Below are 13,902 nucleotides of genomic sequence, written 5' to 3' on the forward strand. Positions count from 1 at the left end.
TACTTTATTCCACATTTTGAACAGTGTGGGGCACTTTCCATGATTAGAGCCTAAAACTCTTGACCCTGGTTTCCTAGACAAGGCTTAAAGGCTGGTGCACACTGTGCGATTTTGGCCACGATTTGGTCTTCTGAGACAAATTTTGAGAATCCTAAAAGATTCCTATAATCCTAGGCTAAAATCTGTAGTCTTTGCAAGCTAGTTTGACATGTTCACCGACAGCTGCGATTAAATTTTACCTCCGATGAAATTCTGACAGTGTCAGAAGATGTGGCGCACTGTCCTGCAGTGTGACTTCTCCTACGACAAACGTCATATTGTCTCAAAATTAACGATAGAGATGTCTTTGTTAGCCACCCTTTCAGTCCTGCGTGTAACGCAGTTCACAGTCACCGAACGTATATGGGTTAATGATGTAAAACTCCGGACAACTTTTCATGCGTGCGTCCGTTTTTAACTGTAGTACAGTCTGACATAAATGACAGCTGAGATCCCACAGTGTGACATGAGGATCATATTCCTAAAATATATCGGTGCCATTTTTTGTCTCAAGATGCGCATCAGTAAAGTTTTTTTTCTAAGGCACGTTTATAAAAGCTACTCAAATGCCCTAATTGAACAAAGGCCTGCTTCTGGCTTAATCTAAGCCCTGTCTGTGAAACTGGGCCTTGAAATTTTAAAGTGTTAGTTCACCCAAAAATGGAAAATCTGTCATTAATTACTCACCCTGTCATTTCACACCCGTAAGACCTTCGTTCATCTTCAGAACACAAATTCGTAAAGCTTCGAAGCTTCATGAAGCAGTGTTTTGAAATCGCCCATCACTAGATATTGTTGAATAAAGTCGTTATTTTGGCGCACAAAAAGTTTCTCGCCGCTTCATAACATCAAGGTTGTACCACTGTAGTCACATGAACTATCTTTATCCTTTCTGGGCATCTGAAAGTGTTAATTATCTTGCTGGCAATGGAGACCTCAATGAGCCATCAGATTTTATCAAAAATATCTTAAGTTGTGTTTTGAAGATGAACAAAGATCTTACGGGTGTGGAATGACATGAGAGTGAGTAATAAATTATAAAATTTTCATTTTTGGGTGAACTTACCCTTAGTTTAATTTTAAATTTATTGTTTTTGATCAGTGAAAAGAGGTGCTTAACCTTAGGAAAAAGTCAAGGTCAAACTAATTATTTTATAAGCTATATTATCTTTTAATTTTATGAGGTTTGCTGTTTTTGTAACTTGTTTCCAAAAATTTTAATGCACTGTAGAACCCTGATTTATTAATTGATTTATTTATACTTGTTTGCATTAAACATGGATTCCAAATAACAGAGATGGAAATGTAGCTAAAATTAAGCAGCTACTCATTAGCGTCCAGCTAGGTATTCACTATTGTGGAAAAAATATTTGTTTTCTAAATTATTGTATTATTTTTTTTTATAAAAATAAATTGTAACTTTTTTGTAGTGAGGGAAAATAATTTTGTAACATCATTGCATGCAAAATGTGGAGCTAAAATTAGTTAATGATCAAATATAATTTTTACTACAATTAATGTATAATTAATTGTTTTTAATTGTTTCAGTTGGACTGTTTAAATCCAATCAACCATCAGAGGCTCTGTGTGTTGTTCAGTAGCTCATCGGCACAATCTAATAATGCCCCAAACCCCTGCGTCAGTCCATGGTAAACTCTCAGTTTATTATTATCGTATTGACGTATTCTGAATATGTAAAAATGAATGTCTAGGGTATTTAATGTATCTGCTATGTACTTACAGGATTGTAACAATGGAGTTTTATGGCAAGAATGACTTGACTCTTGGTGTATTTCTGGAGAGATACTGTTTTAGGTAATGTATTAATCCACACATTTATTTTTGTTTTGTTTCCTTTTTTCAGGAAAATGTGCATCATTCCTATGGTTGTCACACAATACCAAAATTTGTCAATATAGAAGTTCTGATACAACAGCAAAAAATATTAACACAAACCTTTATTTAAATTTGTCATTATAATATATATTCTGATTTTTTTTTTTCTGTTTTAATATGGATGCATTTCAGACCCTCTTACCAGTGCCCCAGCATGTACTGTGAGACCCCCATGGTGCACCACATCCGGCGCTTTGTGCACGGTAGCGGCTGTGTCCAGATTGTTCTGAAAGAGCTGGACTCGCCTGTACCTGGATATCAGCACACGATCCTCAACTACTCTTGGTGTCGTATCTGTAAACAGGTAACAGGGAAGCCTTTGAATTAAAAAAATAAAATAAAAACAGAACTAAAACTATTGTGTTACAGTATGATTCATGTGAATTGCAACCTATTTTGTTTCAGGTGACTCCTGTGGTCCCTTTGTCTAACGACTCCTGGTCCATGTCCTTCGCCAAGTATCTAGAGCTCCGTTTCTATGGTCACCAGTACACACGCCGGGCCAACGCCGAGCCTTGTGGCCACTCCATCCATAAAGATTATCACCAGTACTTCTCTTACAACCAGATGGTGGCTTCCTTCAGGTGTGCATCTTCACAATATAGATCTCATATCTTTGAATATTGAGTACATTTTTATGAACTTTGTAATGTAAATGTGTTTGTGCTCTTCTGTCATCTGCAGCTACATCCCGGTGAGGCTACTAGAGATCTGTCTGCCTCCTCCGAAGATCATCATCAGGAACCAGGAGCCCTCTAAAGCCAACTTGCAGCAGGATCTCAAAGACTTCTCCCTGAAGTAAGATTCCCTCTCTGGGCATCTCTCACCCAGCCTCATTAACCTCCTCCGGATGTCAGCTAAATTAATTGATTGTCTTTGTTTGTAGGGTGGCTCAGGTGTACCTGGCCATAGATGACCGTCTCACCTCTTTAAAAACTGACACTTTTAGCAAGACCAGAGAGGAAAAAATGGAGGACATGTTCGCACAGAAAGACGTAGGTTTCTTTTCATGACTTTACTTATTTCATCTAATGTATTGACCGATGTTCAATGTACAATTACCAATATTCTTCTGTCTCAGATGGAGGAATCCGAGCTTCGCGGCTGGATAGACAAGCTACAAGTGCGTCTGCAGACCAGCACGATAGACTCGCCACAACAACTACAAGCTGTTCAGGAGTCAGTGGTTGTCAAAAAGCAGGGCTTGTGTGAGACCTTGCAGTCTTGGAACAATAGGTGAGGACTGCATTCATACAGCCATAGACATGGAGACTAAACATCTTCCATCAGAAAAACAGAACTGTTGTTGTATCCCGTCTTCAGACTTCAGGACTTGTTCCAGCAAGAGAAAGGCAGGAAACGTCTATCTGTTCCTCCCAGTCCTGGAAGACACAGACAAGCTACATCAGATGAGAGCAAGGTCAGTAATTTATTTTGCAAATAATGTATAAATCACAAGGTTGTTTTTTTTAATTTAGCATGTTAAAACCCTCTATGAGATGTTGCTTTTCTAAATTCATCCCATTTAAAGCACCTGAACTAAAAATATTAATGCTAAAAATAAGGAAGAAATAAAAAAAGCATTGATAAACCTATTACCTATTTAGTCAGTTGTTGGTAATCAATGAACTTTTGTGCGTAAGTAAGCCACCTCCTGGACTTGAAATAAAAGCATCTACTACAGACTTTTGATCATTTATTTGTTGTTTTTGATTCATAGACTAGTGCTTTGGAGTCCTCTCCTCGTAACTCATCCCAAATGGATGGAGAGAAAGGTGAGTTCATTGGTCCTTTATTCATCTTGAAACAGTTCATCTTGATTGTTGCACACAGTTGACTCACAGCCTTTTCTCACAGAGGACCGTCATCTCAACACATTTCCGTCAAGTTCAGGGTCGTCGTCGTTACTACAGTTACCGTCTCCGGCTGAACAAGCTTCAGATGTCATTACAAGCGGGCCTTCTTTTCCTGATCAGGACTCTGTCAGCATCCCAGAGGGTAACCTTACTTTGAACACTTCCTTGTGTATGCAATTATACATAAGCATCCCATCTGATTTTCTTACTCTCTTCATCTCTCTACTTCTTTTTCTGTTTAGACATGTTTGATGGACACTTACTTGGCTCCAATGACAGTCAAGTAAAGGAAAAGTCAACCATGAAAACCATCCTGGCCAACCTGTTACCGGGCAACAGTTACAATCCCATCCCTTTCCCTTTGTAAGGCTGTTGTGATATTATGGATACTAAAAATCAAACCAATGCTCTTTTCAAGCTGATAAAAGTCTTTTCTTTTTTTGGTATGTTAGTGACCCAGACAAGCACTATTTGATGTATGAGCACGAGAGAGTTCCTATAGCCGTGTGTGAGCGAGAGCCCAGCTCCATCATTGCCTTTGCACTCAGGTACAGCTTTTGTACACTTATAACTATTAATACTATAACACTTGACCCATTGATACGAACACTTACTATTCTATATATATAAAAAATAATAATAACTTTGCTACGTCATGTACTTTCCTAGTCACAGCACTTGCATATTGTTGCCCTGTTGTTGGTTTGATTCCTTCTGAGTCGTCTTGGATAAAAGTGTCTGCTAAATGGTTAAAGGTGGTACAGGGGATATTTTCGTCGACTGAGTTTTTGAAATGAGCGCATGCGGAAGAACAACCCCCCTCCTTCAGTGTTTGTTTACCACTGGCATTCGCTGTGTTATTAAGCCGGGCACACATTTAACGACTAGCTAAAACATTCTAAGACTGTGCTCAACATACAGCGATTGTTTCCTGCTCCTGAAGCAGATTTATATACTTTCACAAGGAATTTGAACACCGACTGTAATCGCAGACTGAACGCAACTGGCTCTGACTGGACGCGTTTGAGCGCGATCATAAGTATCAATTTACATTCATAATCGGCCTTACAATCGTTAAGTGTGTGCGCGACCTAAAGCCGTGGATTCATTATGTCGGACTCACCGCAGGTGACTCATAATCTGCAGCTGTTACTCCTGTCTCCTGACAAAAACATTGCATGCGGAGTGTGGAAAGTTACTAGAGCGCGCAGCCGCGCGTCTCTCACAAGGAACGTCATGGCAGTGATTGACAAGCCAGAGGGCCAATCCGCGCACGTCTCTCACAATGGCAGTGATTGACAAGCCAGAGGGCCAATCGTTTACGCGATGATCGCGTAAATGATTGGCTGATGTTTTTAAGGCCCTACCTCATGCACAGATGATGTATATTAATATTATTACTTTCAGTGCACCTAATAAATAGTCTTTCATCAGTTAGTAAAGACAGTTTCAAGTAATATTGCAAAAATGTATAAAACAAAACATCCTCTGTACCACCTTTAAATGTAAATAACTAAAAATTTGATCTAGATATTTTAAGCCTTTTGATACATCTCGGTATTCATGAATTTGCTCAGAAATGGCTTAAACAGCTTTATTTCAATTTATATTGTATATTTATTATTTTTAAAAATCATTTCTACACATTTTTATTATATTTTTGCCAAGTAGATTCAGTAAATCAATGTTGTTAACCAACCTTGTGAATTAAAAGAACTGATTTCTTAGTAGTATCAGCATTTTAAATGAAACCCTATTAAAATATAGTATTAATGTTCTCATACTCACAAATTGTGAAACTTAAAGTCATGTTAAATTCATTGTGATATTTATGATATTGATTCATTTTAATTTTGTCAACAAATAATATCAAATACTTTGTAAATATTCAATATATAGCTGAACTATCACTGCAGTGTTGTTTCACTGATTGTACCCAGGTGTTTCTTAAACATTTTCCTAATTTTTCTATTTTCATCATCCAGCTGTAAAGAATACAAAACTGCTCTTGAAGAGCTTACAAAGACTACAGCAAAGAGCGGAGGTGATGATACATCTCAGGCCATTAGGTACACCAAATACTCATTCCCCTTATTTGCTGTATTTTCTCAGTGTATATTGGTAAAATAGCAAGCTAATTTCTTTTTTCTTCTTCTATTTTGCCATCTATAGTGCTGGAGAGAGCAGAGCAAAGAACAGCCCAGCCAAACCTAGTGACAGCAGCATGTCACAGCTGAGCCGCAGCAGTGTCGATGCTGACCCACTCAGTGAGCCAAACCACAGTTTACCAAATACTAGCCACTTACAAATAGCATGTATAATTTTCTCTGTCTAATTGCTTATAAGACTAAATGTTTATGGGATCTATTTTGCAGAGGAGCCTGAAAATGGAGACAAACAGAAGAAGCAGACTGGAAACCCACACATTGAGCTGCGTGAGTATCAGACTCAAATGGCAGGCGAAATTGTGGCTCACACGAACTAATCAATGAGTCCGTTTTTAAAGTTAAAGTTATGCTTTTTCAGATATTACATTTCATGTAGTATGTAACATAGCTGTTTGTGAATGTAAAAGGTCTGCAAAATTCACGAAAAAAGTTATTTTCTGCCTTACTTCCTGCATGAACCTACAGTACAGTCCAAAAGTTTGGAACCACTAAGATTTTTAATGTTTTTAAAAGAAGTTTCGTCTGCTCACCAAGGCTACATTTATTTAATTAAAAATACAGTAAAAACAGTAATATTGCGAAATATTATTACAATTTAAAATAACTGTTTTCTATTTGAATATATTTGACAAAGTAATTTATTCCTGTGATGGCAAAGCTGAATTTTCAGCATCATTACTCCAGTTTTCGGTGTTACATGATCCTTCAGAAATCATTCTAATATGCTGATCTGCTGCTCAAGAAACATTTAATGTGTACAATTGTACAAAATATTTGTGTACAATATTTTTTTTCAGGATTATTTGATGAATAGAAAGTTCAAAAGAACAGTCTTTATCTGAAATCTAATCTTTTGTAACATTATAAATGTCTTTACTGCCACTTTTGATTGATTTAATGCGTCCTTGCTGAATAAAAGTATTCATTTCTTTAATTTCTTTTCAAAAAAATAAAAATAAAAATTCTTACTGACCCCAAACTTTTGAACGGTAGTGTATAACGCTACAGAAGCTTTGTATTTCAGATAAATGCTGTTCTTTTGAACTTTCTATTCATCAAGGAATCCTGAAAAAAAAAAAGTACACAACTGTTTTCAACATTGAAAATAATCATAAATGTTTATTGAGCAGCAAATCAGCATATTAGAATGATTTCTGAAGGATCATGTGACACTGAAGACTGGAGTAACGATGCTGAAAATTCAGCTTTGCATCACAGGAATAAATTACTTTGTCAAATATATTTAAATAGTACACAGTTATTTTAAATTGTAATAATATTTCACAATATTACTGTTTTTTACTGTATTTTTAATTAAATAAATGTAGCCTTGGTGAGCAGATGAAACTTCTTTTAAAAACATTAAAAATCTTAGTGGTTCCAAACATTTGGACTGTACTGTAAGTAGGTTTGTAACAAATTTGCATAAAGCCAGACTATGGTCTTTATTGGCTGCCCGCAAATAATGAAGCCATCCTTATCACTGTGCATAGAAGTGCTAAAGAAGCTGAAATTCAGATATGGTAATGGGGGTTTAGTTTCCGACACTCGTTGTAATAGGTAGACCAGTCACAACAGACTGGGCCATCTGACCAATCAGAGGAGGGGTTTAGAGAGACTGGATCCTTGATCGAATTGTTTCAGAGAAAAGTGGTGATGCTGCAGTGTATGTTATGAAAAAATTTGTGTTTTTGACCTTGGATGCATGTAAACCTATTGTAGGAGATCTTCAAAACTAAATTAGGAACCTTTAAAATATCATAATAGGGACACTTTAATGTGTTCATAGATTTGATTTATAAATAAATTCGCTGTTTATTAATAATAATAATAATAGGTATAAATATACATAAGAAGAACATAATATTAAATATGAAAATTATACTTTTGATGCAGAGTTCTCGGACGCAAATGCCAAGTTTTACTGCCGGATCTACTACGCGGAAGAGTTCCATAAAATGCGGGAAGAGATCATGGAGAGCTCGGAGGATGATTTCGTGCGATCGCTCTCCCACTGTGTCAACTGGCAGGCTCGTGGTGGGAAGTCCGGTGCGGTTTTCTACGCCACTGAAGGTACAAGATTTACAGATGATTCTTTACTGAATGTTTTTTTCGTGAAGGTAGTCGTTGTAAGTGAAGACTTGTAGGTTGTTGAATGTATTTTGCTAAAGGTGCTGTTTCTCCTCAGATGATCGGTTTATTTTGAAGCAAATGCCCAGATTAGAGGTCCAGTCTTTCTTAGACTTTGCACCCCACTACTTTACTTACATCACAGGAGCAGTTCAGCAAAAGGTAAGCATATACTGTACGTACCTGTATATGTACGTCTTGTCGTAGCTCTGTATGAGGCAGCATTTTTTAGCCTGTTTATTTCTAAACTTGTTGTTTTTGCATCTGTTTTACAGCGGCCCACGGCACTTGCTAAGATTCTGGGAGTGTTCCGTATCGGCTACAAGAACTCTCAGAACAACACAGAGAAGAAACTGGACCTGTTGGTGATGGAAAACCTTTTTTATGGGAGAAAGATGGCACAGGTACATTTATTTAAGCCTTTAAATCTGCAGCTTATAATAACTGATTTGACCTTGGTGTTTCAGAAAAACTGTGACAGACAATTTGGGTCTTTTTATGCTCATTATTCTTCTATATGATTTGTGCAGGTGTTTGACCTGAAGGGATCCCTGAGGAACAGGAACGTGAAGACGGATCAGGGAAAGGAGAGCTGTGAGGTGGTGCTCCTAGATGAGAATCTCCTGAAACTAGTGCATGACAATCCCCTTTATATTCGCTCCCACTGCAAGGCCATTCTTCGTGCTGCCATCCTCAGTGACGCCCACTTCCTGTCCAGCCACCTCATCATTGATTATTCCCTGCTGGTGGGCCGTGATGATGCCACGGATGAGCTAGTTGTGGGGATCATAGGTGAGAAAATGTTGTTATTTTAAAAATTCATTTTGGACTTTTCTTTTAGTGGTTTTTAAAACTCTTGTATATTTGAAGATTATATCCGGACTTTCACGTGGGATAAAAAGCTGGAGATGGTGGTCAAATCTACTGGGATTCTTGGAGGTCAAGGTACAGTTATGCTATTTAAAAACAACATTCATAGTGCTGATATTCTCAGAAGAAGCTGAAACTCTTATCTGTGTTATTGTCTTTCCATCCTGACAGGTAAAATGCCCACGGTGGTGTCGCCAGAGCTGTACCGATCACGTTTCTGTGAGGCCATGGACAAATACTTCCTCATGGTGCCTGATCACTGGACAGGTCTTGGGCTCAACTGCTGATGGGCAAGGGAATGTTACAGCTGGAAAGGAATATGCTGCTGTCTTATGTACTTTGCAGTGATTCAATGGAAAAATGAACTCTCCATTTTCTGCAGTGTCTGAAGCTGGGCGAAACTGAACCTTTCTTTTTATGCTCTGTACAACTTGACCAAAACTGACATGCCAAGACCCAGTTCCAGAAGATCCACTGAAGAAATTGAACTGAAATGGCATAACTTGATAACTCATGTAGTAGTGTTTGTTTATAACATATTAATCTGAACTGTGGACTATGTAAAAGTTTATAAATGTACAGAGATGTATAATTAAAGATTATTAATACTGATCAGTCTTGTGTCACAGTCAAGATATGCATCTCTATGAGGAGTCTGAGATGTTTTTTCAAACCTAAAGAAAAAAGATATTCGAAGTTTTTCGGTATTCATTCTCTCAAATATAAGACAGAAATTAGATATAGATACTTTACATTGTAAAGTGTAAAGAGAATGAAATCGAAAAACTGAGAAAGTAGTTATGTGTCCTGTAAACTTTACCATAAAATAACCAAAATAGAACGTTCCCCTAAACTCATATCGGGAACGTTATTAAATCCATGTGGGAACATTCTGTTAATGTCCCAAATATCCTCTTTTTCACCTTTTTTTTAAAAAATTCATTATACAGATTTGAGCAGTGTCTTTTAGACTCACACAGACATCATGAATCAGTGTATGAACCTAAACAATGGTGACAATAAACAAAAATCTTTTTTGTGACTTTAGTAGCTTGTTTTGTGATGCTCAGAGTTAATCTGTTTATCTGAAAATTTTGTCACCATTGTTGAGGTTCATACGCAGAATCTTGATGTCTGTGTGAATCTACATGAAGCTGAATAATTTCTGCACAATGATAAAAACTTTAAAATATCAAAGCAGGACAGGTTTTTATGCATTATCATAGAACTACAACAAGAAAGAAAAACAACATTCAGAGATCAGTGAATAAGGCTACTGTATGATGATATATTCATCAACAATGAACAACCAAACCCATTTAATCAATTTATTTTTTTCTCACTTTTTTTTTTTTTTTTTTTTTTTGAAACAAGTGTGCTTTAAAAACACAGTTACAACAACTGGAGAGAAAATAAAGTCAAAACTAGTGATGTGACGTTTTTGTGCCGACACTTGTATCAAAAAAACGAAACATCTCACAGTGAAGCACTGTATCGGAGCTTGATTCGTTTTCGCCACAACCACGTGACTGCTTCGTATTCTGATTCACAAAACGTGAACCCTTGCGCAGATGTGAAGTTCATTTGCTTTTTAGCAAAATAATATGCCATAATACGAATAAATATTTACATGTGTTCAGTTTGTATTTATTCCCAGTTCATACTTCATTCTATGACAATCATTTTTTTGATAATATATGCCAAAGCTTGCCTATTTCTCCTCCAAATTTTCAAATTGTGTAAGTGAAATGACACGTGAAAGACATTTTTTATGTAAAATAATAATTTACATTGTTTTATATGCTTTTCATAGCACAACTGATTTATTACATGAAACAGTCCTGCTGCGTCGTCTGGAACGCAAGGCAGTTTTTTCCACCTTTTGACCACGAGATGTCGTTAGTGTGCACTGTGTTGAAAAGCTTCGAGTAATGAATCTTTTTATGCTACACTTGAGGGGAAAGCCTCGGTGCTTCACAAAGCTTCATTTCGCCATCACTAGGCAAAACGTCAAGGGTCAGGAGCCCAACTAAAGCAAAAGCTTACCTCCGTAATGGTGACATTTATAAATTTTGATAAAACATCAGCACCTCATTAAGAAGATTTGTATGAAAGAAACGTCCTTTACACCAGTGGGGACATTCTGAGAATGTTCTGGGAACGTAAAATTTCTAGCGGGGAATGAGATGAGGACATTTAGTGTAAAAGCATCAACAAGGTACTTTCAACAGACCATATATACCCAAAAGCGTCATTCTTTCCACAGCAATAATGAACGGGTATCACTGTTGTATCTGTATTATGTAACATACGTTGCCTTAATCAAAATATTTCATTTACTTCAGCATTGTGGGATACTATTTTAAACTGATAGTGCATTAAGTAATGTTAACAAATACAACTTTTGATTTTAACAATGTATTAGTAAATGTTGCAATTAACTTGAACTAAAATGGTGTAGAAGTATTGTTCTTCCTTAGTTCATGTAAAGTTAACTAACGTTAACTAATGAATCCTTATTGTAAAGTGTTACCATAAAAATAAATAACAGTTTCTTTCAGTATTAAGTGTAAACAATAAGTGCAACCATAATCAAAGCACTCTCTCAATATTCAAAGTGCAAATAGAGACCAATTAAAATTAATAATATAAAATATAATATAATATAAAATGTTATATTATAACATATATATTTTAATGTTCCCTTAATGTTATTCTAACTTTATACTAACATTCCCCTAACGTTATTCTAACATTATTTTAACATTATTTTAACATTCCCCTAATGTTATTTTAACGTTCCCTTAACGTTATTCTAACGTTCCCCTAACATTATACTAACATTATTTTAATGTTATTTTAATGTTCCCTTAACATTATTATAATGTTTCTCTACCGTTATTCTAAAATTCATTAAAAAAATCATTAATTTCATTCATTAATTTCATTCATTAAAATTCACTATTTTAACATTATTTTAACGTTATTTTAACATTATTCTAACAATATTTTAACGTTCCCCTAATGTCATTTTAACGCTCCTCAAACGTTATTCTAATGTTATTTTAACTTTATTCTAACATTATTCTAACGTTATTCTAACATTATTTTTTTGTTCCCCTAATGTTATTTTAACGTTATTCTAACCTTATTTTAAAGTTCCCCAATGTCATTTTAACGTTCCCCTAACGTTATTCTAATGTTATTTTAATGTTATTCTAACATTATTCTAACGTTATTTTATTGTTACCCTAATGTTATTTAACGTTATTCTAACGTTATTTTAAAGTTCCCCTAATGTTATTTTAATGTTCCCTTAACATTATTCTAACGTTCCCCTAATGTTATTCTAACATTATTCTAATGTTATTTTAATGTTATTCTATCGTTGTTCTTATGTTATTTTAAAGTTGCCCTATTGTTATTTTAACGTTCCCTTAACATTATTCTAACATTCCCATAACGTTCCCCTAACATTATTCTAACATTATTTTAATGTTATTTTAACGTTCCACCTAATGTTATTTTAACGTTCCCTTAACTTTACTCTAACGTTATCTAACATTATTTTAACGTTTTAATGTTATTTTAACGTTCCACCTAATGTTATTTTAACGTTCCCTTAACGTTACTCTAACGTTATCTAACATTATTTTAACGTTATTCTAACATTATTTTAACGTTCCCTTAATGTTATTTTAGCGTTCCCCTAACATTATTCTAACGTTATTTTAATGTTATTCTAACATTATTCTAAGTTCCCCTCATGTTATTTTAACGTTCCCTTAATATTATTCTAACGTTCCCCTAATGTTATTTTAATGTTCCCTTAACATTATTCTAACATTCCCCTAAAGTTATTCTAACATTATTCTGATGTTATTTTAATGTTATTCTATCATTGTTCTAACATTATTTTAAAGTTGCCCTATTGTTATTTTAACGTTCCCTTAACATTATTCTAACATTCCCATAACGTTCCCCTAACATTATTTTAATGTTATTCTAAAGTTATCTAACATTATTTTAACGTTTACAAATTTGTAAACTGTGGTTGTTTCCAACGCGGGGCATGCCGCTTTGTAGACCATATAACAGGTACAACAAGAAAGAAAAACAATGTTCAGAAATCAGTGACTAAGGCTGCTGTAAGACAACCAAATCCATTTGATCAGATTTTTTTTCTCATAATTTTTTTTTTATAACAAACATGCTTTAGAAAAACACAAATACAACAATAAGAGAAAAATTAAAGTCAAAATGTCAAGGTTCAGGAGCCCAACTAAAGCAAGCGCTTACCTCCATAACGGTGAAAATTACACATTTTGATAAAACATCAGCACCTCATTAATAAGATTTGTATGAAAGAAAGAAAGTCAGAGTGGTTTGTAATAAGTGAAGATGCAGAGATCTAGAGATCTGTTAGTGTTTAATGTTCTGTTTCTGTTATCTGAGTTTTGTGAAGTTAAAATTGTGCTGGAGAGTAGATCCTGTGCTTCAGTCAGTGATGATCCAGAAGCATTGATGATCTGCTGTGTGTTGCTTTATTTAAAGACTGCAGTAACTGTGTAGTTGTCAATGCAGTGATAAAGCAGTTACATTGACTCATGTGTGTGCTGTTGTCAGCTAATGATTTACTGCAAGAGATTTGCATTTTAAAGCTGTTTCTATAACGTAATTCTAATATTATTTTAATGTTATTCAAATGTAATACTAACATTATTTTAACGTTCTCCTAATGATATTCTAATGTTCCAACATCAGAAATGCTGTACATCAGTAATCATCCAGCTCACCCGCAACCCAGTGCAGTATGAGCGATATGGAAATTGGATGTATGGAGGCTTATCATCAACGTTATAATAAACATTCTATATACGTTATTTTTAGGTTATTGAAAAATGACCACACTGCAACGTTTTGGGAACGTTATTTTTTGGTTG

The 13,902-nt window shown here is 35.3% G+C and overlaps 1 protein-coding gene across 12 annotated transcripts in view; it reads left to right on the plus strand.

Moving 5' to 3' along the window:
* pikfyve (phosphoinositide kinase, FYVE finger containing) overlaps positions 1–9,571 on the plus strand; it is a 28,554-nt gene extending 18,983 nt beyond the window's left edge. For all 12 annotated transcript variants that reach the window (XM_048193851.1, XM_048193857.1, XM_048193855.1 and 9 more), the window contains 21 exons: positions 1,588–1,688; positions 1,783–1,854; positions 2,068–2,239; positions 2,341–2,519; positions 2,620–2,733; positions 2,822–2,930; positions 3,017–3,171; positions 3,259–3,355; positions 3,656–3,710; positions 3,793–3,933; positions 4,034–4,154; positions 4,244–4,339; positions 5,777–5,860; positions 5,964–6,058; positions 6,167–6,226; positions 7,856–8,032; positions 8,148–8,251; positions 8,365–8,493; positions 8,620–8,881; positions 8,960–9,034; positions 9,131–9,571. In XM_048193851.1, coding sequence (XP_048049808.1) covers positions 1,588–1,688; positions 1,783–1,854; positions 2,068–2,239; positions 2,341–2,519; positions 2,620–2,733; positions 2,822–2,930; positions 3,017–3,171; positions 3,259–3,355; positions 3,656–3,710; positions 3,793–3,933; positions 4,034–4,154; positions 4,244–4,339; positions 5,777–5,860; positions 5,964–6,058; positions 6,167–6,226; positions 7,856–8,032; positions 8,148–8,251; positions 8,365–8,493; positions 8,620–8,881; positions 8,960–9,034; positions 9,131–9,246 — 2,514 coding nt within the window. In that variant the 3' untranslated portion in view covers positions 9,247–9,571. The remainder of the gene's footprint in view (positions 1–1,587; positions 1,689–1,782; positions 1,855–2,067; positions 2,240–2,340; positions 2,520–2,619; positions 2,734–2,821; positions 2,931–3,016; positions 3,172–3,258; positions 3,356–3,655; positions 3,711–3,792; positions 3,934–4,033; positions 4,155–4,243; positions 4,340–5,776; positions 5,861–5,963; positions 6,059–6,166; positions 6,227–7,855; positions 8,033–8,147; positions 8,252–8,364; positions 8,494–8,619; positions 8,882–8,959; positions 9,035–9,130) is intronic.
* Positions 9,572–13,902: the final 4,331 nt, after the last annotated feature.

The sequence above is a fragment of the Megalobrama amblycephala genome, linkage group LG6 (genome assembly GCF_018812025.1).
Source record: "Megalobrama amblycephala isolate DHTTF-2021 linkage group LG6, ASM1881202v1, whole genome shotgun sequence".
NCBI lineage: Eukaryota > Metazoa > Chordata > Actinopteri > Cypriniformes > Xenocyprididae > Megalobrama > Megalobrama amblycephala.